This window comes from Pholis gunnellus, assembly GCF_910591455.1.
Source record: "Pholis gunnellus genome assembly, chromosome: 15".
In the NCBI taxonomy this organism is placed as follows: Eukaryota; Metazoa; Chordata; class Actinopteri; order Perciformes; family Pholidae; genus Pholis; species Pholis gunnellus.
The window spans coordinates 20,683,775-20,710,615 of NC_136542.1; the positions used below are offsets into that span (position 1 = coordinate 20,683,775).

The 26,841-nt window shown below is 42.8% G+C and overlaps 1 protein-coding gene across 1 annotated transcript in view; it reads left to right on the plus strand.

Moving 5' to 3' along the window:
- Nucleotides 1-2,933: 2,933 nt before the first annotated feature.
- Nucleotides 2,934-26,841, plus strand: part of sobpa (sine oculis binding protein homolog a) — a gene marked incomplete at both ends in the record, with an annotated part of 36,810 nt that continues 12,902 nt past the window's right edge. Inside the window, 5 exons of the mRNA XM_079174066.1 lie at nt 2,934-3,029; nt 13,245-13,365; nt 14,876-15,085; nt 18,954-19,105; nt 20,767-20,790. Coding sequence (XP_079030192.1) covers nt 2,934-3,029; nt 13,245-13,365; nt 14,876-15,085; nt 18,954-19,105; nt 20,767-20,790 — 603 coding nt within the window. The remainder of the gene's footprint in view (nt 3,030-13,244; nt 13,366-14,875; nt 15,086-18,953; nt 19,106-20,766; nt 20,791-26,841) is intronic.

A 26,841-nucleotide genomic window follows, 5' to 3' on the forward strand; every position in this document is an offset into this window, starting at 1 on the left:
ACTCCTTTTCAAGGTAACCTCGTGCCCCAGCACAAACCAGTAAACAAGAGTTTACATTTTATTTTAAATGTATGGATCTGTTTAAATCACTTATTGTGCTCATTAAATAGTGAATCACTAAATTCTGTGACAGTCAAAAGAGCCCGATGCATTGATTGCCAAAACATTTAGGGTTGCCTTGCCTTGAAAACAAAACTCTAGGTCAAGTAAGTGAGGGTACAAGTGGATCATATTTTGGGGCTGGTATAGTTGAATTGCTGTAGTATAGGCCTACTGATTTATGATCTGATGCATTGATGTTTAATCGTTAGAGAGCATGACTTATTTTAGTTGTAGTAATTTGTGCCCACAAGATATATTTTGTGGCTTCAATTTAATGAAATCATTCCCACGTTTTGGTTGACTGGTGCGCACGAGATAAGTGTACAGAGAGCCAGAAGAGAGGTGAAGTGCGGTGCGCCTGCTTCAAGCTCATGCATCCGTAACCATGAAGTTCTCCAGGGCTGTCCAACTATAAAGTTGTGTGGAAACTTGAAATGCTCGGGAAACTTCGATAGCATAATCAACATAATCCACGAGCTCTTAACATTCTCGTTGATTGCCTTTTACTAACAATAATCCCTTCCGAAGCAAGTGTTGTCAACATGTCTTCATAACTCATCCCCAAGCTAAAGTAAAGCTTAATTAAAGGGTCTCTATCCGCAGCTATACCCACAAGGACGGGTGCCTTCAGCAGGTGGCGGATGGGATGAATGACTCGGCCTTGTGCACTGCCAAAATTATTTCATTTCTTAATTTGGCCCTGTGAATTCATCAAAACATGCGGACAATTTAATTAAATTGAGGCCAGGTATTAAAACTTGTGTGCACAAATTCTTTTTCTTTTAGATGTATTAAGACACAGTCCTGCCTCACTGTTTGCTCCTCGTTTAAACCAAAGTGTTTAAATTATGAACCCCCCATGTAATACAATCCTTGTTACAATATGACAGTGCCACAATATGATAGGGAAATACTCCGACAGCGTTAGGTCTAACAGGGCTTTCACTGAATACTCCATCTGCTTACTGCTGGACTGGAGGCAGCGTCTGTCAAGGACAACTTATGTAACATGCTGCAGTTTCCTTTGCTTAGACTAATCAAACACACATACTTTAAATTCACGTATTCTTAAGGAAAACTGCATCAAGTGTTGCTTTTGTTTTTAGAAATATATGTTACAACAATATTTAGTTGCAGTGAAAAAAATTGCACCAGAATCCACACAGGCTTTGTTTCAATTCTAATCAACAATCTAAAAAAACAAACAGTATTTTCCCTCACATGTCCCTATCCACACACATGCCGCCACCTGCATCACTGCACAGTGTATCACCAGGAGCATTGCCGTCATATTACGCTAGGCCGGACCGCTGTGGCTGGAGTAGCAGTGCGATGCAGGCAAGTTGTTGGTTTGCAAAGGCATGGCAGGAGCAGCACTGTAACACACACAAGTCATCTCACCCTGACCCTGCATCATGGTTCACAGCTCCAGTTTTTCCGCCTATTTCCCAGCTCAAATGGGTGTCACAATGCCATGAGCAGCATCCCCCCCCCTCCCCCTGGCACTCTCAGTGGCTTTCCACCTGCCATCTCATTGTAATTCTGTGACAGCATGTAGCACACAGATGAAACAGGTAAATTCGTGCCCATAGCAAAAATCACTTATAAGGGGATCTGCAACTGTTTCATGCCAGTAATGACCCTGTTTCTGTGTGTGTTCTTTTTTACAGTAACTGAGTGGCCTCTAGCTGAGGAAACCCACTGTAAAACATCCTGCTGTGACACTGCCACAACATTGTCACATGTCGTGTTAAAAAGCACGTTAAAACAGCCGTATGACAACATACATCAGAATGCATGTGCATTTAAAATGTGTAAATAGATGTGGATGTAAACTGTACGTGCAGGGATATGTTTGACTTGTGATAGATAGCATGAAAAAGGGCAGCATTTCGTGAACTACGCTCAGGTTCTATTAAGTGTGCCAGGATACCGTGATGCACAAAACCAGGACCCTTAAACCAGTTCACCTAAATGGATTGCAGTTGTTTTTGATGTTATCAACTGCTTTGTTTCTGAAGTTACTCCTGTGAAAAACGTCTAGCATGCATCTTGTTTTCCATGTGAGGGTGAAGGCTGTATTAATAAAGGCTATACGTCTGCATCTAAATTACCTACCATTATTATGGAATTAATGTTGAAAAAAAAAGAGTGGACTGTCAACTCCTGTTTTTGTCCTTTCACCAGACTGAACGGGAGTTCATGTTCAAAGTTAGAATTGATAAGTTCAATAATGTGATAAAATCTGTATGAATTAGTTTTCTCCTCAATCTTCCTCGTCTCTTACAAGTCCAATAACTGTACTAAGGTATTTATGCAAACATGTTTAATTTCATATGAAAGCAGGGCATCAAAATGAACCTGATTGCGAATAAGAAATAGGCCCATCTCTGATCATCAACGCGTCATATAATGTTTCAGCGCACGCCCCTCCTCCTGTCTCGTTTTGCTCCTTCCCCCATCCCTTCACCCCCCCCCCCCCCCCCCCCCCCCCCCCCCCCCCCCCCCCCTACCCTCACTCAACCTCTCCTTTGACTCACAGAGGCGGCTTCGCCACTGGTGCACGGACCGCGGAGGATACGGGCAGAAGATGGCTGATTTAGCCGGGCACCGCAAGCCCTCGGCGGCATCACCAGCGTCACACGGGCCGCTGAAAAGCCGCAAGACATCCGCCGTCTGGCGACTGTAAACAGCAGCCGGTGCCTCACGCTCTCTCTCTCTCTCTCTCTCTCTCTCTCTCTCTCTCTCTCTTTCTCTCTCTCTCTCTCTCTCTCACCCCCACTCTCACCCCTCCTCACCGCAAATATTGACAGAAGTATCTCAGAGAAAACATGGCAGAGATGGAAAAAGAGGGCAGACCTCCGGAAAATAAAAGAAGCCGAAAACCAGCTCACCCGGTGAAAAGGGAAATAAATGAAGAGATGAAGGTAAAAAAAAAAAAAAAAACGGGGGTCTGTTGCCCACTTGCATGTGATTACGCGTGGAAGCAGAGTGGTTGTGGGGAGCAGGGCATGCATGTCCATGGAGGCACCACACCGGGCGTCCTCAGAGGAAATAGACGATACACTCAAGTGCAATTGGCAGCATGATTGCAACTTTGATTTATGTTGTGTGTGTGCGCGCTTTTTGTTTACCCAAGTACTATTGTCCACGCTGAATGCCAGCCCGAGCAGCGCACCCTACCAGCGTACCGCCTCGCACAATGGATGCGGCACCCATTCGCTGCTCCCGTAGTAAGTTTTGAATCGGCGGGGGCTACAGCGCGCGTTCCCCTGTCGCTTCGTGTCATGATTTCGCCTTGTTTGCGCTGCCTTGCCTTTTCATGGTGTGGCCCGGAGTTAATGGAAAACCCAGTGCGTCAGTGAAGGCGTCAACAGTGCCTCTACTATTACTATTAATACTGTGAAACTACAGCGCAACGGAGGGCAGCCAATGTGCATAATGAGTGCGAATCGAGTGTCTGCGATGCTTTTTGCGGCTCCCACTGCGTGGGTTTGTGTTTATGTGTGTGAGTGTGTGTATGTGTGTGCTGCCCAGAGGCGTGTGATCCAGATGTGCGTCTGTGAGCTTTTACGCACTCGACAAGGAGCACATTGTCTCCTGTGTTCGGCCTGCAGCGGATCTCCCCCCGACGTTCACCTCACACGTTGTTTCTATTCCTTATCTTTTTGTATGTTGCTCGATGCACGTTATGATATTTGAGCCCCGTGCTCCGCGCGGCTCCTTTGAGGAGAAAGAAAGTGTTCCTGACATGTGTGTGTGTGTGTGTGTGTGTGTGTGTGTGTGAGAGAGAGAGAGAGAGAGAGAGAGAGAGAGAGAGAGAGAGAGAGAGAGAGCGAGAGGCAGACTGTGTGTCCGCTTTGTCTCCATCTCTTCATTGTTTGTATACACATTTGGCTGGAGACACATATGCACCCAGGGCTCTGCTGTTATGGGCGGATATGCAGGTGATCACATCGGGGATGATTATGGAAATTGTATATTTTAAGGCTGTCAGAGGAGAAGCGAGGGTGCTGGCTTTGAGCGAGTCTTGAACAAATAAAAAAAAAACTGCTTGAATAAAAGCTGTATTTTCCAGCGGCGTTCACGTGTCACCGCTTCTTCTCTCTTACAGTAAAAAAAATCCTGTTCATTCTATTGATGACAGTCTAGATGCTTTGTTGGTTATTATCATATGGCAAGAAGGAACGTGTGCATGATAATGCATGATAGTGTAATGTAACACAGTACTGTCTTTTAGGTATTTTCCTTGAGTGTGTCACTTATTTGCAGCTGCATTCAGATCTGTCCTTGCTCAATTATTAAAACTGCATCCAGAACATTTTTTTTATTCCATTGGCAGAATAACAGTTTGTTGAAGATTTATTTTCTTGATAATATAAAAAATAACAAAGTAATGTTCCTCAGTTTGAGAATAAATACAGTTAACCCATCCTCCTGTTGTCTGGAAAGGAGGGGGGGGGGGGGGGGGGGGGGGGGGGTCACTCAGGCAGGGTCTCTCCATTGAGACATTTCCTTATTTCCCATCAGGGGAGCACTTGAGGTAGTCTCAGTGGAGCATTTAGAATGGATGAAATCTTTATGAGCATAATTTAGGCACACTGAAGTGCTGTCCATCCAGGTTTTATTTAGTAAGTTGTATCATTACAGCCGGGGAGAGCAAAAGATGAAATGTCCCCTCTCGTAATTTATCAGATTAGTCGAGTAATTACAGGATGTCAGTCACCGGTCAGACATGAGGTTTTATTCGAAGGTATAGCGGTTTTGCTGTTATTTAGAAGGTGATGGATGCCGTGACTTGGGGTCATCTGTCAGGGTTCAGTGAATCGACATATCTTAGAGTACAATATGTTTTTTTTTTGCAGAGAAGACGTGTCACTTTAACATCTCATTCGATTAAAGCACATTCATTTGATTTATCATTTGATTTGTGAGCGCAGTGATCTGTCAAATCGTGGCTCTTGGGAGTTTTCAATATGAAGATGTACCAGACTCAACAAATATGTCAGCTTGTGGAATATATAGTATATATATATATATATATTCTTTTTTTTAGATATTTCAGTAGAAAACACAGCACAGATGGTGCTGTGTTGCTGGTGCATACCGGGGGAAAACACCACTCTCCCGTGGCAACTCCAGTATCTCCCGTCAATACCAGGGGAAGCTTTACTGAATGGAGCAGCAGATGTGGTTAAGGTGTCAAAACACTTTCAAAGGCTAAACAAGTTCGATTGTAGCTCATTACGCAACCTTGAATTTCATCTCCTATTGCACGCGTGCACACACACACACACACACACACACACACATTCTCACACACAAGCGGCTGTCTACAGATTTAATTTAGGAATACACTGATCCACGGATAGAAAGGTAGGGGAACTAGTTGCAGCCTCTTTCGCTCAATACCTTCATTGTTATTGTGACATTATGGGAGTTGATAAATTGAATGATGTTAATATGGCTGTATCTGATATGATATAACATTACTGGTTGGTTATGAGAACATTACACCTGGACATGGATCGGACTGCAAACCCGAACCCATAGCATTAAGAGCTATTTAACATGGTTGCATGATAATAGCCAGTAAAGCCAGTATGGGATGTTTAACGTATTGATTTCCTGTGGAAAACTTCTTCGATTCAGGTTCAGAACAAAATGACCCAGTTTGTTCCCCTCTCTCATCTTCAATATTTCAGGCCCCAAAAAACAACAACACACAGACACACACACACACAGACACACACACACACACGACAGACACACAATGTGCCCTTGTGAGAAGATCATACTCTGCAAAACCAAACAGCCTGACAGTGTTTCCTTCATGGCTGCTTAATGTGTGCCACGGTAAAATAAGCCCCGGTGAGTAATCAAGGACAAGGAGGAGTGGGCATTGCAGGGGATATGAGAGGCTGGAGAGAGTGGGGTAAGAAACAGTGGAGAAAGGAATGTATACAGCACTGGGCTGGCTAAGCTGTAAAAACTGTAACCTGAGTGTCTCTCCGCTGGATCACATATCAAGGAAAGTAGAGGGAAGTGAAAGCAGAGGAGAGGGAGAGGCAGAGGAGGAGAGAGGGAGCAGGGGAGTGGAAAAGTGGGCAAGTGGAGGAGGCGGAGTAGGAGGCGAAGGGAAACTTGGCGCGTGGATTTGGGAATTCTATCACGGTGTACAGTGACCTGCTCTGGTTTCTACCCGGAGGGAATCCAATTCCCATCATCGTTACCACAAGCCCTACTGGCCACGACCGGGTCTTACATGACATGTTAAAAACACCATTCAACATATTGAGATACTATTCAACATCACCAGCTTTGAAGTTGCTTCAAAACCTGACCCAGTGTCAACTAGAAGTGGTGTTTAAAATGCCAGTGGTGTTAAATCTCTCAGTTACATGTTTTTTGATTATTATATAACAATTCAATAATGTCTTGCGCCATTTCTTGACTTTTTGCAATGACTTACGCATTGATTAGCAAGCAATTGGTCCTTGCTGGCATTATTATTGTCTCCGCTGGGAGATTATGTATTCAGTCGTGAGTGTGTGTGCATCTCTGTGTCTGTCTGTCCATGGAAAATCTTGCATATACTGTTAGACCCATCAGCCTATTCATTTCTGTGCTCCTTTCTGATTGTATGCTCGAGGACCTCTCGTGGTTATACCGTCATTGATTGCTGCCTCCTCACTTCTCTTAACCTGCAAAACCCCACCATGTCCTCTCATTTTGGCGAGAGGAGAGCTAGTTAGCTGTAGCAGTTGCTGGGCAGTATTGCTGTTTTAAAAAAATGTTTAAAGCAATTTTGGGTGATGTTTGTCATTTCAATAATTTAGATAATGTAATGGTCTGCTTCCAAAGAACGCGAGAGATAGACAGTGGGGAAAAAACAGCGGGTAGAGCCAACACATTTCTCATCTAACTTGGTGAATTAAAGGATTATTTTGCCCAAGCCAGGGCTGGTGATTGTTGGAACAGTGGAAAGGCTAACCAAGACAGTTTGGGTGAGTTTTAATTTGTTTCAGTCAAGTTTTAATGAAGCGCTACGCAAATGACAAACTGAACCGAGTGCTCTCATGCCGGTAGGAGGAGAGCTAGTTACGTGTTAGCAGCCAGTGGGCTGCAGAGTCCTGCGGTGTGTTTGGCTAACAGAGCTAATAGCTAACAGCTAATACAGCTAACAGAGCCAACAGCGAACAGTGCTGACACAGCTAACAGAGCTAACAGAGCTAACAGAACTAAACACACAGACAGTTTCTGTTCGGAGGAAGCATTACACAGTCAACATTGAGCGTCAGCTGGAAAGGGTTTCTCCTCTTGGCAGCATGAATGAGCTAACTAATCATGGCAGTCTGTCTATTAGATTTGTATATTTATTGTGTACAAGTGAACATATTGATCTGACGATGTTTCTAAAGTAAAATATTTATTGATGATTTAAACATTTAGTAATATATTTATTATTTGGGGGACCATAAATAACAAATATGTTGGAGATAACCCTGGCATGGACCGAAACTTTGGTCAGAGGGAAATTGAACTTGATGTTGGAAGTTAACAAAAGGTCAACAACATAATTAGGACAGATGGACAGACCAAATGAAGTCACTATCTCAGAGCCATGAATTTCAGCAAATGTAGCCTTTTTTTATTTTTCTAACTTGACACATAAAAAAATAAAAGCTGATGAAGAAGCTATACATACAGTGTAACATATAGACATCTGCAGCTGCCCAATGTGCTTCCAATGCCTCTTCCTCCCCAGCTCACCCAGAGCCAGAGTCGGTGCCGCCGCTTTGAGGAGCCGCCAGCCGGGATTAGATTCCACTCTTAATATCACTCCCACTTTCTCAAAGTAGTTGGGTGACACAGAGGACAGTATGGTAGGAAGGAACGGGAGACACAGAGAGATGCTGTGTTTTTTTTTTGTCTCCTGTGAGGTGGTTATTTTACAGCTACATCCGTTTCGATCTGCAGTAGGCCTACACTCAGGTTGGGTTATGCTCCGACTTATTTGTTCAAAAGGATGATTTTCCTCTCAAGGTTTTTATACGCGCAGTTGTGCTTAATCGCCACAGTTGTGCTTGGCATGTGTTTGCACTCTGAGTCTGTCAGAGCACTATTTCATATTCTGCTTCTCAGGTTAGATATCATACATTTTCTTTACCTAATTGATTAATTTAAGAATTGTGTAAGAAAGAAACACAATGTGTATAAGGCTATAAAACACCCTAATCGGGCCACTTGCATTCACAGCTGTGAACTATTTGCTATCTGACATGCATGTCTGTGAAATTTTGGAGGGAACCTTGGTGAACATGCAAATGCCACACTGCATCGACCCCCAGTTTAAATCAAGAAATGTTTTGGCCATTTCAAAATGCCATGAAGACACAAGGCGTCTCCATGGGTGGAAACACCTCTGTGTATAGCTGTCAGGACCTAACTTTAGCTCTGCTCAGGATGCGGTACTAAATCTGACTTCCAGGAACCTTCAGGCGGAGTGAGCAATGCTGTCACTCAGCATTGTTCAAGCAGAAGTGCTGTCACATGAGCAAACATGAGCTGTCCTCATTAACAGACGTTTGAACCAGCATTTTTCTTTTTAAATATCTGTGACAAAAAAAGGAAGACTTTAAAAGATTAGACATTAAATAACCGCTGCAAATACTATAATTGTTGCATGCTCTGAGTGCCAGATGTTCACACACACACACACACACACACACACACACACACACACACACACACACACACACACACACACACACACACACATGTTTGCGCGTAGTACTAAAGCGGTCCTGAAGCTATTGTAGGCCTACGTTGTTTCTCGTCACAACACCTCTGCCTGCTAACCACCACCACACAGTGGTATTTCATAACAGGCAGATCAATAACTCCTGTCGTTCCTCATCAATAATCCCTCCCCAGCATTTAGCCCAAGTCCTGCGACCGAGGGTGGCAAATTCACTTCTGTTACTATACGCTCCGTATGAACAAAGCAAAACTGACCCGAGAGCGGTGCTGCGTCTCTGAGGTACAAATACAGCACATTATGAATTTCTCTATGAAATGCTTAGAAACGGAGAGTGAATGTTGCTGATGAAGCAGGAGCAAATCTGCCTTTGCCTAAACTGTGTGTGTGTGTGTGTGTGTGTGTGTGTGTGTGTGTGTGAGAGAGCTCATTCCCACTTGTATCTCCCTTACTATATTACCACTGTAAGCAATATCCAAGCTGCGCTTTGTGTTGGTGCTCCGTTAATTGAATTTGTATCAAGCAGTTGAGTCAGTGGACCAACCGGTTGTCTGCAGGCTGTGGGCTCACACATGCTGCGTGTCCGACAGAGACATTTTTTTTTTTGGAGCTGCAACTGGTTGAAGGCTACAGATGCAGATACTCTCTTCTTCATCTGCGGATGTCTATATTTTTGCCGTTAAATTTAGATCAGCCAAGAGTCGGATGTGCTGGGTGGCACTGAACCACTCCGACACGATCGCTCCTGCTCTGACGTGTTGATGCGAGCCGTTTGCGATTGACATTTAGCTGCTTAATGCAGTGACTGATGAGTGTCGGCTGCTGCCCCGATGAGATAATGCACAAAGTGGGACTGGCTAGAAAATAATGAACTCACTCGAGTCTTGTCAAGTTCATCTGGAGCAAGACCACCAATGGCAAGACAAGGCGGGTCATCTCCGTGGCAACGCACAGGGCATCAGGGTTTGCCCCTGCAAAGCCCCTTAATGCGATTCTACAAGCTGTTGTCGCGCGCCAAATTGACAGGCGCGTCCCGTACCTAAGGGTAATATAGAGTAAACATTTTAGCTGGATGTGTTTATTATTATAAAATGTGTTTAGCACCAATATGTAGGAAGCATAATTTATAGCGCCGAGGACCAGAGTTCCGTCTACGCCGATAGTTTAGTGACCTGTGAGTAATGTTTTATAATTACAGCTGTAGTTTGTTTCCAGAAAGCACATTTCCATCTACGTTTCCGAGTCAAACGGTAGCTGAACCATTTACCACAGTTTAGGGTTCAGTGAATGGACGCTTCTGGAAATATTCCAGCTGAGAGTGGATGGTGATAATGGGATGTATGCATTAGCGGGGTGATGTTTTTTTTAGTTTTGAGTGGTTATTGACTGTGTTGCTAGAGGCTGTAGTGGAGGAACCTGCATAGATTAGGCGGGTTTATTTTTGCATACCTGCACTATATCTGCATAGCATCCTGCTCCGCTGTGCCGCTGGTGAATGTTGTGACTTTACAGCCCTACTCAAAGCACATTGGATGGCTGTGAACTGTGAAGTGCTATTTACTGCTCAGTGCTATTTTACTCTATATTAGCGTTTTTCACTGTGTTGTTATTGGTTGGTCACCGTGATGGGTTTGTGTTCTGAAATACACAGTTATTAGTGATGTAGGGTATCTACTTACTTAGCTCCTCTTATATTTAACCAGTTAAAAGTTGAAAACCACTTCCAGGAATAGTTTTTTTGGCTTTCCTGTCTGAGACACAGATGAGCACATCGACGCCACTCTGTACATATGAAGGTTAACCATATAAAGTTAAAGCCAGCTTTAGCTTAGCTTAGCATAAAGACTGGAAAAAAGGGGAAACAGCACATACAGTAACCGCGTCATTTTTACACTTCCTCTTTTGTACGGTATCAACAAAGGAGACATACCACTGCTATTTTTTTTTCACCTTCGGATGGAGCCAGGCCTACCGCTTTCCCTCGCTTCCAGACTTTATGCTAAACTAAGCTAATCCCCTGCTGGCCGTTCATATTTAGATACGTATATGAGAGCGGTATCGATCTTCTCACTCCCTGCCAGAGAAAACAAATAAATGATTTTCTCCAAAATCATGCAATATTCCTTTAATAATCAGCAGCACCTACGGTGGGTCAGTCTTTACAAACTCATGCTGCACAACCTTAAGGCTACTTAAGGGGAAACAGAATGGGAGAACTGTGTGCAACCACTTAAGCCCGAGCGCCCCCTTTTTTGGGGGCGGTGGAGAAGGTATACCATATACCGTCGAAAGAAATGCACTTATCGCGAACGAATATAGTGATGTCGCACAACAAATTAAACAGCAGAAACAGGGCTTCCAGAATATGTAAGCCGTTTTTACATGCTCCAAACACAACTCAAACATTAACTAAATAAATTACCAAATATCAAAATCCATATAGCGCCACCTAGTCAACCCACTCGCCATATTTCTGGCTATACTGCTGTGGAATTTTATGCAATACGCACACACAATATCTCAAAAGAAAGCAGACACTCCACAGATTCCGCATATCAAATCCAGCTACAACAAAGCATCAGCGAGATATGAGCCAAAGAACACCAACAACAGACATCGCTTCATTAAACAATAGTTATAAAATTTCTCTTACCTTTGCTGTTTTTATCGATCTATTTATTTTCCCGGTAATTCCAGACTGAAATACGTTATAACTACGTCTTGTGTTACACTAAAATCATTCCGGGTGTTTCTAGGTTGCTGTTGGTCCAAGCAGGAAGTATAAGAATCGCCTTGCATCATAGCAAGCATGTTTCACAGGATGGCGCCCTGCTGATTCTGATAGGCTAACAGTGCTGTCAATCTCATTTTGGTTGGTATAGCTAAATTATATCGTCTCTACGCTTCAAATGAGGTGTCATTCACTGAAATCGACCAATGGGTTGCTGAGATAGAGCCCTGTGTACTCACAGGGGTCTGACATCGAGAACAACTCCAGTACGCAGAGAGACACAGAGAGGACTCAGAGAGGATTCTGGCTTTCAAAATAAAGCCAAAACTGCTGTATTTGGATGTATTGTACACCATTAGTGATATACAAGTGAAATATATTTGGTACATGAGAAAATTTAAATGGCACACATGGTGCCAAAATGACCATTTTGGAGACCTCTTCAGAACTCTCTGTACTAAAACCTCTCTAATTTTGTTCTGCTTCACTTTATCAAAGTCAAACTTTGCAGAGACTGTTCACATATTGTGCTATGATTTGGGAAAGGTTTAGACCTACAGCTGCATCATTCCAAAGAAATAATAATCCTGTAAGTGCTTATTTGTTTGTGCGAATCTGAACCCTTTCAATTTGTGCTGTGTCCCATCTTCATTTACTCTTAACCAGTAACATATATACTGATATTTACACATCTGAACAAATCTCATAAGTGTTCCCTTTATTATAACTTATTATAACTTTTTAGTATGGGTATGCAATTGTCGAGCAGAGGCCTAAAAAATAAGTTTGTTTGAACAGGGGGGATTTCACATATTACACTTTATGTTGGCTTTTATTGTGGTTTAAGGCCACCTGAGAATGAAGATAACTCAAACCATAAAACAAACAAATCTAAATCAATCATTATGAATACATATAACATCTCTTTTACCACTAAGCAAGAGTATAGAATAGCTGAACAACAGCCATGACACAAAAAATATGTATGGTCTTTGGCATGTTGTTGTTGGATTCCTTAGCTTCGGGGCCCCATGAATCAGTGGTCCCCATGGTCCACTTAACCCTTGTGCCATTTTTGTCAGCAGAGACAACATTTTCAGCCTATCAGAGAAGGCATATGAGAGAGAAGGGAGCTTTAAAAACCCACAAGTTATACCCTCATCTCGGCTGTCACTGTAGTGATAACTTCTCTATGCTAGTTTGTGTGCTGTGATGAGGTTATTATCAGGCCATCAGGGAAAAAACCTACATCGTGGTTTTTGAGATTTGAGTGGGATCACAATATCTCTGCCTGATTAGTTGTGGTATGCGGTGCTGTGGGCCAATCTAAGGAGTGAGTCTTACAGTCAAGGTCTCAGGAGAAGCACAGCGAATGCAATGAAAGTAGCAGACCGTTCCATTCGCTTTTACAACAAGTGACCTCAAGTCTCATTTATCCTCATCCTGTTTTCCAAATGTCAAGATGTTTGCTTGGGTAACATTTACACAGTATATCATAGAAAGAAAAAGAAAACCAGAATCACCTTTGATTTCGTACTATGTATTTACTCAATCACTTTTTATCAGAAGTAGCAGCTTGCGTTGCAAGACTTACAACTTAAATTGTGTTGGTTTGTCTTGCATCTCATCAACCAACTGTCTGTGTTGCAGAGTTTTGCAGAGAGCACCATGAACGAGCTGCTGGGCTGGTACGGCTACGACAAGGTGGAACTGAGAGACTCTGACAACCTGGAGATCGGGGAGATGCCACAGCACATCTCTGTCCTCAAAGGTATGGAACTGTAACATGTTTTTTTTAATTAAAAAGCATTTTTTGCCTTGTTGGCCCAGCATTCAACACTCTCAATTGCTTCATTGTCCACAGTGAGATTGTGTGCTGCATTATGGAACGGAATGTGAAACATGTTGTGAAAGGCCCCATCCAACTTAAATTATGAAACAGCTTCGTACAATAAGTAATGGGGTCGTACATGAACACACTGTTTTACAAGTTTAGATTATGACACTTGATAGGTTTCTGCACTTTTGTTTTGTTCCTCACTGGTTTGAAGTGGGCGGGTCTCAGTTGCAAAATTGTGATGTCACATATTTCCACGCACCAATCAGATTTCAGCATCTGCTACGGATATGAGAACAGTCCATCTGACGTGATGACAGATGCTTCCACGGTCAATCTTATGTGAAGCCACATCCATTCTGTTGAAGCAGATTGGTTGAATTTTTTAAGTGTTAAAACTAAAACTGAAACATTTTAACAAAGAATTTTCTTCTAAACTTTAAAGGTAATATATTGAAACTTAGAGCATTAATGTTGCAGCAGACAAGTATTTGATATTATAGGTGAGTAATGGCTTCTTTCAGCTGATGACGGTATCTTGCAGATGCGAAGCGCCCACCCTGTTCCTACACGGGGTTAACACTGTTAGCTCTGTCAGCACTTTAACCGTTGTTTGCACTGTTTGCACACCTAGCTGCTAGCCTGCGCCATGTTGAGAGCTGTGTGGAGACAATCCGTGAATCATAGATGCACTGTGAACTTGGGAGCAATGCAACAAGCTGCAAACACAATGTTGACACGCTTTCATTTTAGAAAGTTGTAATGGTTCGCTTGTTTGCAAACAGTTGCCTACACACTCATCCAGGAGACACAGATCGACATTAGCATTCATTTGCAGTCACGTTTGGGTCCACCTGACAAATCTTAGCCCGATAGCCACTCTCCTTGTAGCTTTGTTTTGGTCTTCACCAACTCCAGAGGGAAATGTCTGGTTCGTTAGCTAATAAAAGCTCCAATGTCGGAAATGCTGGAGAGGTAGTGTAACGTTAGGTGTTTTTTGCTCAAAACAGCTGGTAGCTGAAGCAAGAACGGGGCTGATGAGAGCGGTGCGACTGAACCAAAATAGTTAAGTTGTGGGCTTGAAAACCCTAGCAAATAAGCTTAAAGATGCTAATAACCTCCACACTGCAGTGTTGGGTGAAATTCTCTGTGGGTTTATCTCTATGAGTGACCCCTTTCACATTAGATTCGGTCAATTAATAAGTGCAGTTGTAACTGTAATTGTAGCTTACTTCCTCACTATTTTGGAGCTTTAAACATAAACTTTTCCAAAGCCAAACAAGCATGCTTCATCACTCGTGCCTCTAGTATGGTAGATAGTGACCCATGGTGTCAGATTTTAGGCATACTAGGCTCTTACATTACAGCAGGATTTGCAGCGATTGCCCCAACATCTCATCAGTTGTTCAGTAACGCTTTGTTTCGCTCAATTCCCCCTGTCTAGAAAACTTGTTGCCAAAAATCCCAACTTCAACGGAGAGCAGCGAAGGCTCTCCGGATCGAGCCAACAGCTCCCAGTCTCTGGCAGCCTCCAGGAACGGAGTCACAGAGTCCTCCACCACAGCGTCCACCTCCATGCACAGCACCAAGGAGCATGGCAACCTGCCCATCATAGTCCCCATGATCCCCCCGCCAATGATCAAGCCCCCTGCAGGTAGGGAGCACTGACACCATTCTTTGGAAAGACACATACAGGAGATGAATTAAAAGTAGTTTAGGCGTATACAAGTCCTTGTTTGTCAGGAAAACACTTAAACATGATGACTGCTGCCAAAAACACTGACAAAATCTACTAAAATGGCGGAACCAGTCCACCTCCAGAGTCGATACATACATATTAAACTGTTTTATGCTTACCAATGTGTGTGATTTTAACTTGGCTACATTTTATCTTTCCAAAAAGAACAAGGTCATTTTCAGCCCATGCAAGATTGTTGATGTATTCGCCCCAAACTGCCAACCACAAAGCACACACACAAACAGTCATTTCTCCAGTCAAAACACCTAACTAGATGTACTGGAAATAATCCCGTCCACAGCTGTTCTCTAAACCAGTGGTTCTCAAATGGGGGTACGTGTACCCCTGGGAGTACGTGAAGACACTCCAGGGGGTACGTGAGATTTTTTTTTAAATAGATTTAAAATTAGCATCCATTCAAAAATCCTTGAAAAATAGTTATTTAATAAATATCACGTGACTATTCACATACACTGGGCATGCAGTGGGTGCCGGTCTGACTGGTTTCCCTTCCGTGCGTGTGTTGTATTCGCGTAACAGTAGCAGCTGTTTTCTGCCTCTGTTGCCAGATTTGTCACACATTCACAAACTTGCTGGAGATCTAAAAGCCACATCTCATACATATTGCGGGGATTACAATTGTATAAGTGAGCACTACATCACAGCCACGTATGAAGAAATACATTGAAGAAAATATATTTATGGAAAGATCGCATCAACCTGGATTCAAACCCTGTCGAGCAAAATAGTAATATATTCAAAAACGGCCACGCTACGCGATCCGCCACTTGCATCTTACATCTTGTCACCTTTCCCTAACGGTAGATAATCATGATCTGCAGAGCCCCGCCATCGGTAAACTATCAATGGATAAATCCAAAAACAGAAAAATCACGGAGGAAAATAGAGAGTTTAACTCTGCGTGGACGTATTAATTTGCTTTCACTGCCAACGATGCTGGCTTACCTGTATGCTTGATATGTGGCGAGAAATTTGCAAACAACAAAAATGTAATGTTGAAAGACACTTCCAGAACAAACACACAGCATTAGCTGGAAAGTATCACGCTGGAGATGAACGAAAAAGAGCGATTCCTCAACTGCTGCAGCAAACTCTCCTCTTCATCAGAGTTTGATATTGTTATAACACGTAAAATAGCAATAAAATGTCAACAGGTGTCTTTATTCTTGTTCTATATTTTCATAAATACAACAAACTATAGCTTTTGTATGTATAATAGAACTATATATAAAACTTTATAAACCGTGACATCAAATAGCTTTTGCGGCTCCAGACACATTTGATTTGGTGGGAAATAGAGCAAAATGGCTCTTTGGATAGTAAAGGTTGCAGACTCCTGAACTAAACAATGCAATCTTCAGTGTTGACAGTGTAATAAATCAGACACTGATGATCTTTTTTTCAACCAAAAAGGCTTTGCGCTGGTTTGGGGGTACTTGGCTGAAAAAATATTTCACAGGGGGTACATCACTGGAAAAAGGTTGAGAACCACAGAAATAGACACATTGTACCGAAAGGACAAAACCTACTTGCTGATTCCTCCACACTTAAAGCAGGGAAACTGAATGTTTATGCATTGTGAAAACTCTCAGTCTTTGCGATGGCCCCGAAAAAGCCTTGACTAATGAGCTAGCTATACCTGCTGTACACCTTATTTTCCTCCACCTGCCCGAGTGTCAATATAACCCCGTCAACTCTCTGAGGGAAATGTCCGTGTTCCTCGGCCAGACAGAGGGCTTCATTATCCCTTGCGTCTGCTGTGGCACAGGAGGTTGGTACGCCCCGGCGGAGGGAGCGAGGCCGCCTTGGCATCGCCCAAGAGGAGTCCCCGCTGGCCCTGCCTAGGCAGGGAAACAGATGGTGTGGTCCCACTTAAAGCCCAGCATCAACCCGCCACCCGGCCGCCACCCCCTTCAACTTGCCCCCCCCCCCCCACCCACACGTGCTGAATTATTCATGTGCCCCGCAGAATCCGACAAAGGACCTTTTGAGGTGCAGGTACGGCGGATGATGGTGGCATTTAGTATGGAGGCTGCATAATTACTAGCAGCTTCCCCCCTCCCTCATGCAGATGTGAGTGTTTTGAGACAGGCTTGTTACGAGATGCCAAGACGTGGGAAGGCGAAAAAAACAAACAACTCCAACTCAAGATGTCTCGTTGTGTGAAAATGAGATATTGCGAGAGATGTTGTGATTTCACGTTGGCCTTTGATCCTGTTCATTATGCCGCAGCACAGACGTTATTCTAAGCAATGTACAAACCCTGATCCACCCACCCAGTCAGCCCAGAATGAAACTATGTCTTGTTTTTTTTGGGGGGGGGTTTCGGTTATCACTGCAGTGGGCAGCTATCCAGATAGACACATAAGAGGCAGAGAGACTATAGGAATGAGATAGAGTAGCAGAGGAGAGGAAAGACATAAAATATGCATGTCGGGTCCACTGTGCTGTCTTTAGGGCCTTGGGGAGTTATTTCCTTAATTGTGAGTTAGTCTTTACTTAAATTCTGATGGCCCCGCAGATCCATTAAGCTCAACAAGAGGTGAAAAGCCTGGGCAGCGTGCGATAAGGAGGTGAGCGGGGGTGAAAGACTAATGGGCCTGCGTTCCGTCAGCCTCACACCCGCGCAGTCATAATGTGATAATTGGGAGATACTGGAGGGAATATCGGAGGATCTCTCTCATTGCAACAGCGATGGCATTAAAAGCCCGCAGCTCATCACCAGCAGTCACAGTTTACCACAGAAGAGGCATTTCACTGTCACAGAGGGTGTGTTAAAACAATTTGTGTCCCACACTGACCACACAGAAGCCACCGCAGCCACGTCTAAATCGAAGGCACATACAAATAAACAACCCCAATCTACTGTTAGAACCGCTATTGGCAATATTATTATTTGTCATTTTCATTTCACTTCCACAAATTTCATACTTTTATTTCACATTATTTCCTACATATATTATTTGAAACTTTTATATTGGGATTAAAAAAAAAAATGTTCTAAGATGTGAATATTATTTTGTCACGGTATTCGGCCTTTCTGGTTCTTTTTCCTTTTTCTTTTCTTTTTTGCCCTCTGATCATGAATCATTAGTTTAATAAATGTGTGGTAGATGGATTGATGGGGTTTCCTTCAGATGAGGTCAGTTCAGATCAGAGTTGTGTAACTTGTCAGTCAGAGAAAAGTGGTCCAAATTGTCTTACAAATATTGAATGTATTTTGCGAAACAAACCTCACCCATCTGACATTTATGTAAGAACACAAACTATAAGAATTATTGAAACATTCTCTGTGACCCCGGTGCGGTAAATCCACTGACACAGGATGCACATTAGCAGGGGGACCACGCCCACTGTCTCAGCCTGCTCTGAACACCTGTCATCTCCAGCACCATCAAAGTACATCCTTGTGTGGACTTCAGGTTTACTAATACACCCACAGAGCACAGCCACAAATAGGCATCTTCCCATCTCCCTGGCTCACCCATGGCAGGCCTTCATTACAAATCCTACAGTGGTTTTGTGGCTTGGATCTTGAGCGGATTTACCCGTCTCTGCTGCTGGACTGAGTCAGTTGGAGTTAATATCTTTTGGTCCTTAATACATTTAGTTTTTGCTTGCATTTTGATACTTACACATAAAACAGCCAGACTGTATCTGTGAATGTCCTGGAAAAGTCTTGGGAAATGATCTTTACAAAAAGAAGCGGGAAACACTGAACTCCATCCTAACTCACTTTCACTGCTGGCTGTTTCTTTTCCAGACGAAGATGCATCCAACATGCAGATCATGTGCGCCTGGTGCCAGAAGGTCGGCGTCAAACGCTATTCTCTGAGCATGGGCAGTGAGCAGAAGAGCTTCTGCAGCGAGAAGTGCTTCGCCGCCTGCCGCAGGGCCTATTTCAAGAGAAACAAGGTAAAATTCCTTCCTTCTCATCAGCTGGACACTTTAATATAATATCTTTTTAGAAGCTTTACAGTTACAGTATTACACACATCTCCTGGCAAGTACATGTGATCTTCATCAATGAGTCCCAGGGGGGGAATATAAGACTAACAAGCATGATATCATTGTATATATCGCGATATATACTTGTGTGGACATGTATTGTTACCATGTGGTTAATGTTGAGAATAGCATGAATTGGACATGATGCTATTGTCATAGTGTTCATCAGCTGCAAAGGTTCTAACATTTAAAGGAATAGATTGAGAGTTTGGGAAATACACTCAGTGATACTCACTTTACATTAGCTTAGCTTAGCATAAGGACTGGTAGTAGAGCTAAAGCTCATAATCAACACAATGTGTCTCGTTTGCCACAACACAGACAGTAATGAAAAACTGACAATTTGTGCGCACTATTTCTTTAATTTACAGCAAATTAGTGTTAAGTTAGGTTGCTAAAAGTAATTGGCTGTGAAATTATAGCAGTTTGGCTAAGCTAACTCATGGTTATACTGAACATGAGAATTTAACGCATGGTTTATAAATAGCATTGTGCCATCCTGGCGAAAATTCTTTCTTCTCACTTTGCCATTTTAGTGTCAGAACTATTTCCTGTTTCTAGTCATACCGTCTTCATTTACTGTAATCTCTTTGTGGAGGGGAAACAATTGTCCAACTGGCTTTTTGAGACATTACACTCATGTTAACAAAATGCCCATGGCACCAGGCTGAAAAAACCAAAGGTCCAACCTAATCATTTATTTTCAAATTTAGCTTACGCAGTAAACTCTTATCTTTAGCACTGTTAGGCAGACTCAACTGTAGCTTGAGAGGTCATCTCAAAATAAGCTTTTTTGAAAATATTTAGCAGAAGAAACCCATCATAATGTTAACACACAACTGCCAGCTACATATGATGCAAACTTTAGCGAACACTTATATTTACTAAGGGGAAAACATGTTGTGCAATCGGGCGGTTAGCTAATGTGAAACTGCTAGCGTACTAGCTGAGATGCTAACAATATTTCCACACAAAATATTTTCATTTTACTTTGTCATTGTTCATTCTTTTGATCATAAAAAGAGTACAAATGAAGTTATTTTAGGATAAAGTTTAGGAGTTCAAGTCTGTCATTAGAGCAACGGCAGCAAACCTCTAATATGGCTCCTAGAAAATGTTACATCATCTGGTAAGCTCTTTATAAACACACATCATATTCTGCTTCCGACGGAGCTAAATTAAGTTTCCATGTTGACAGTACTTAATACTGTGAGTAGTGGCTATATCTGTTGTAACTTCTGCAATTATTGCGCTCAATCTGACTCAAGACATCAAATGGTAATTTTGACTAAAACATCTTTAAAAAAAACAACCAAAAAACTACATTTTAAGTGGTAGCCTACAAAATGCATAACTAATTCAACCAGAATACACAGAGAATAAATCATGGACTTTACTACAAAAACACATTCAAGGCAGTCAACTCCAAAATGTCTTGGTCATCGTGGTGTATAAGACGCAAGACAGCAAATATCAAAGTTTTCATTGTGTTCTCACCAACCCCCCCCCCACCCCCCCACCCCCCGATGACTGTAGTTAAACAATCTCCTTTCTCTCTTGTACCAAAGCTGGGATATATAAGGAGTTACGCTGTGAGTATGACGTGTTTTACTCTCCTGCTTGTCTGTCCTAAAGTCAGTTATTCATCTAAACATAATCACTTTTCAAGCACTGCACTGGAGCAGGAACAAGTAGGGGTGCACTTAGAGTATTGTCTGTTCATTTCAGTTAGTGATATCCAGTTTCTTTTCTTTTCTGACACTTTTTTTCCCAAAGCATGAGAATCAAGCTGAGCCTTGCGTCTACTGTACTGTTGCTCATACTATGTGTTTTTCATTTTCTATCTTGACATGTTAGCTCATTTACGTTTGTAGAAAAAGTTTGTAGTTTTTTTATTTTTTATTTCATTGTACTAAATGTTGAAATTATGACAAATGATCTGTCTCGTCCTGGCGATGACAAGGAGAGTCTGATGTGTTGAAACCTCGTGGGAGAACAGTTTGTGACAGTTGCGGAGCTTCGTATCCGATTAAGATGCAGCGTTTGAACTGCTTTCATTTTGTTCTCTGAGCTTCAGAGGGGGTCAGAAAAAAAGGTAGATAAGAGTGTATGCCATTTGACGCGCAACAAAGTTGACAAGGCAGCTTCATGTCAATCACAGATCAACCCGGGAGGCTGTTAACGTGACATTGAATGTGAAGCTGATGAAGGAATGCAGAATGAATCCATGAGTCTACAGTTAAACTCATGTAAAGTTTACGTATAAAGTGACAGGCTGGATCATATCAGCCGAAGAGAAAATCACACATGTCAACCAATGCTTTTGCTGAAGTTCCAACATAACATTTACTATAACGCTGAAAAATACCTTCATAACACACATTCATACTCTTTAATTGTAGTATTGTTCAACTGAACAATCAGTCCGGGTACTTTAATCACACTTTGTTCATTTCAGTAACTGTCCTTGATGCAATTATATTTGATTATGTGCTCCATGAATGTTAGCCACGGTGTAAAAAAAGCTCCGTTCATTTTATTAAGTTCCACATGCAGTTAAAAATTATTCCTGCCAAAATTCCTGTCAATACATCATAATTGAATGTGATACGTTGGAATTATAACTGTAAACAAATCAGATCAGTATTAGTACCCTCTAATTAAGGACTTATTAGTATGGAAACCCATTTCTGGCAAAAAAGGAAATCCAACACCCAAGTATAATTATGTTTTTTTTCTCTTAATTTTGACATATTATCTCTTAAATACTAAGTCATGAAAATAAAATAATGAAATTTCATTTGAAGTGGCGGCACTGGGCTCTAACTTTGAGCTGTACCGTTATAAAACTGTTGCGTTGGGGCAAATGTGCAGTATTTAACTACTACTTTGACATAAGCACTCTTTCTTCTCATGGTGTTATTTTAGTGTCAGAACTATTTCCTGTTTCTTGTTCCACCTTCATCTGTTTTGGTGGCGGGGGGTTAGTCTGTCCTGTTTTGTGACATATTAAACTACAGAAAAGGCAAAGGCCCAGCAAGATTCCATGATTTCCCAAATTAGGTGATGCATTCAACCCGTACCTTCAGGCATTCTCCCTTCAATTTAAAAACAAACCAATCTTAATGTTAATTCAAAGACAACTATCTACTTACTAGCTACTTATAACACATTATCTAAGACATGCTAACTTGATAGGGTGTTCTGGCTAATGTGCTAACATTATAGATATATATATATATATACATTATATCCATCATTTTTCTGTAGTAGGACACAGAACTAAACTAGCACTGCGTCCGAAATTGCATGCTATGCACTACATACTCAATATGTGTGAGGTCATTCAACCTACTTCCCTGTGAAGAAGCAGCAGTGTGTCTCTTGTCGGAAGCACTGAGCTGTGTTTACCTCGTCACTCGTCGCTCGTCCAACCGGCCTCCATGCCGGTTGGAGACTCGTAACCATGGGTAACCTGTGCCAACCAAATTACGAACGAATCATAAAGTCTGAACTCATTAAAAAACATATATCAGGGTTTTTGACGTAACAGAGCTGTCTTCCACTGTCTGTAAGGAACATTGTAGTCACTACCACATTGCACTCTGGGATATATATGCCGGCGTGTTTGCATGCTATAATATTTCTCTTGAAATAGTATGCAATTCGCGCCCTATTGGTTTCATGAGGAGTTGGACATACTAAAAAATACTGTCATACTGTTTTACTGTACTAAATAGTACGTTAGTATGGAATTTCGAAAGCAACGTAGGTTTTATTCAGTTCTGTTGAGATGGCCAAGTTAATTCACCTTTATTGCTCAGCAGAACAGAAATGTACAAATACAGTCAAGCAATCAATGTGTTTACACCAATTTAGAGGACATCACACACCACTTTATAAAATGAAGATCATTCACTTACAAAACATTCCTGTTCTGAGCCAGTCAGCCATGTTTCTTTCGTCCGTCGGCAGACAATGCACACAGTTCAGACATCGCAAACACAGGAAGGGCCTGCTCTGCCACTGCGACTCGGATTCTATATTTTGTCTGGCTCTCGCACATTGCGTGCGGGGCCATTTGTGTAAGCGATACCCACGTGTTTCTTTCCTCATGCACCCACAAGGTTGGCCACAACAACACGGCCTGCAGGCTTTCTTTTTCTCACCCCCCCACTGCAAAATATCGTCATGGCTGGAAAAGAAGTATCTCATGTCTGCGTGTGCGTTGGATAAGGGGACGTGGGGGAGGAGGTAGTGGAGGGGGGGCTGTAGGGGGCGGGCAAACGGCTCTGGCATTATGTTGCATGAAATATCTTCAGCTGCCTCGTCCATGAAACCCAATCCCCTCCTAGGGTGACTATGGTTGCTACTTTATCACATCCCTGCATTACACTCACTCACACTCTCTCTCTCTCTCTCTCTCTCTCTCTATATATATATATATATTATATAGCGTGCGTTTGTGTGTGGCGAAAGATGATTGATGGTTTAACTGCGGCTAATCACTTATGCGCCTGTTTACTGTACGCCTTAAGCCTCTGGATTAGTTTGTATGGAGGCCGCTGCTTCCTCGCCGCTCGCACCACTCAATTATTCTGTCTGTCACCTCGCTCCCTGCCTGCTCACTTTCACTTACTTTTTTAACTGTGGCTCCTCTTCTTGTTAGCGTAGGGACGCGCGTGCACACTGCTTGTTTTTGTGCGGTGGGAAACCGCGAAAGCCAGTTTGAGTGGTGGCGAGATACAAACCGAAGGGAATCGACAGCAGACAGCAGCTACGACGTTGGACGGTTTTCCGAGATTAGAGGCGTTAAAGTTAAACGTAGGGTGGAGCTTTTCAACTGTCACTGCTTCTCCCGCCATCTCACACCCAAACACGCGCACACCAATAAACACTCTCGCTCATTGGACAAGATTAAGTTAAGGCAATTAGCGGTGATGAATTACCCTCTGTGAGTGTGAAGCATGGCGGCGAAAAGGTGTTAGAGGGGATGTTTTCCCATCGAGCATCATTTAAGGTTGGATTTTTACAAAGTTGCTGCATGCAGGAGTCTGTTGCCGTGACATTGATTTGTGATGAAATGTTGCCTGTTGCTGTTGCAATAGCTCTAAGGATCTGCTTTTCTCTAAAGTGTGGTTTCTGTTCAGGAGTTTTTTTTGGGGGGGGGGGGGGGCGAGGGTTAAATTAAATTCCCCTGGGAAAATAATGCTTACTGGTTGACTGTAGACCAATATGTTGTTGTTGAAAAGCAGCTAGAAGGAGGACTCATTCAAAATTCTAAACAGTGGTTTATTATGTGTCATCTGTAGTTTTTCTTTTATCACATTTTGTCATGCAAAATTAGAAACAACCCAAAATATGGAAGGATCAAATTGTCGTTTCATTTAAAGCCTATAACTATCTTTATATATCTTTATACTTCATGCAAATAAACATATGAACCATGTCTTCCGTTTCCACAATATTCAAACGAGCACTAAAGCAGGTAGTGGAGGAGACTCCAGCTTGTGTTTTACAGGTCGTTTCTGCCGCAGCGCAGGGCTTTTTGTTCACACCATGAAATTCCTCCCCGGGGACCCTCAGACCTCCATCAGTGTCTTTCCCCGGGAGCTCCCCCCAGGCGCGAGGGGGCAGAGTGCCGCTTCATGTCAGCCCAGAAATGTCACATCACCTCAAACACACACACGCGCACATACACACACACACACACACACATCCTCCTCACACAATTTACTTTGCATCTCCAATTGGCTGCCGAGGAGGGCACGCACGCAAAATGAATAAGAGGGAAAGAGGGGAGTCTGGGCATGTGTGTGTGTGTGTGTGTGTGTGTGTGTGTGTGTGTGTGTGTGTGTGTGAGACTGTGTCTTGTATATGTATGAATGTATTGTTTGCGTGTGATGAAATATGTCTGCATATTGCAGCTCAGGCTTGGAAGCCTTGAGGCCTGTCTGACACAGCTTCGGGGCACAGAGAGGAAGGTGATTATCTCATAGCTGCCAGCCATTCAGCTTAAATAAAGATTTTTAAAAAAAGCTAACCCTGGCTAACTAGACGTTGAGATTGTAAAAAGTGGAGCCACGCACATGAACTTGTGGTAATTCTTTTCTGCAAGTTCCTCATTGTTGGGGGAATTTGCAGGCATATTTCAGGTGCGTCGGGATGATGACCTTGAGCAAGGAAATACTCTTTGCAAGCTTGTGAAGTTCAACAATTTGGACAATTTAAAATTCACAATCAATATGCCAAGAAGATAATATTCCAGATGTATGAAGAATAGCTTTTGCTGCACCCTTTGATAAAGGCATTTAGTACAGGGAAATTAGCCTAGAGATAATACTCACAGCAATGTGCTGAACTATTTCTACATCGACCTATTTGTTGCTGCAAAGAAAGATCAAAAAAGCTCCAAAACTAGCTACATTATTTTTTTAAACAGTGTGTTTACCTTGATCTGACTTTTCAGTTCTTTGAGAAATTATACTTGTCCTTATAATAGGGCATTTAAGTGTCACTACCCGTACCAGACAACCATTTAAAAAAAACTGATTTTGATCAACGCAAATTAAAGTAGAAAGATCACGGCCTAAGAATGTGCCTGAACAATCTCCCTGGCGTGCTGCAAACTAAACCAAACCGGTGTTGGGATGGCTTTTCTTTTTCTCGCCCCGTCACACGCGTGCTGCAGTTCCAGGACTGCACCTTGGTTTCAGGGATTTGGGATGAGCTCGGCTGCACTCGGCTGTGTTTGTCTGTGGATTTTGGAAAGCCTGCCTGCAAGCGTCTTTCTTTGGGAAACAGCGGCGCTCTTGGCAGGTGACGGGGCGCACACAAACACACACACACTCACACACACACACCTGGACATGTATCCGTGCCCAGATGGAGGCAAGCGCGGCGGCAGCTGGTGTGACGTCCCCCCTCAGGAAGGTCGGAGTCGCCAGAGGGGGAGCTGATGTCCTGCACCATCGTTTGCATAGGGAACTCTGGCTGGGGAGGCAGCTGCAGTATGCTGGCGTGATGGATGGGCAATGAGGAAAAAAAGAAACACCTTTATAAAGAAAAAAACAACTGTCTGTCTGTCTGTCTGTCTGTCTGTCTGTCTGTCTGTCTGTCTGTCTGTCTATCTGTCTATCTGTCTTCATCCCATCTCCTTCATCTGTCTGTGGCTCCCTGCTTACGCCTCACGCCTCGTTCACAGTGCCAACACCTCATTAGTGCAATATGCAAATGAGCTGGCGTGGGGCCAGGGGGTCAGAGCACAAACTGGAGAAGGAATAATAGCACAATGGTCGCATCTTTGTGTGTGTGTCCTCAAATGCATGCCCAGATCCGCGTGTGTTCACGTGCGCGGCTCTGTCTTCGAGTATTTGTGTGTGACGGGGGGTAAAGAACTGAAATGGAAACTACACCCACTGTTCATTTAGTGCATCTTCTAAATAGCCATGACCGCATAATCGTGTTTGTTTTTTGACAAAGTTAAAAGATCTCCCGTTACAATGTTTTTTCTCAGATCCCTACACTGTATCCTCTCCAGTAGCCTGAAAAAGACAGCGCACAGGACCGCAGTATTTGATTTATGTCATGCTTGGAATGGGAAACCCATACCTGCAGGTGAGGGAAGCAGATGGAAGCAGAAG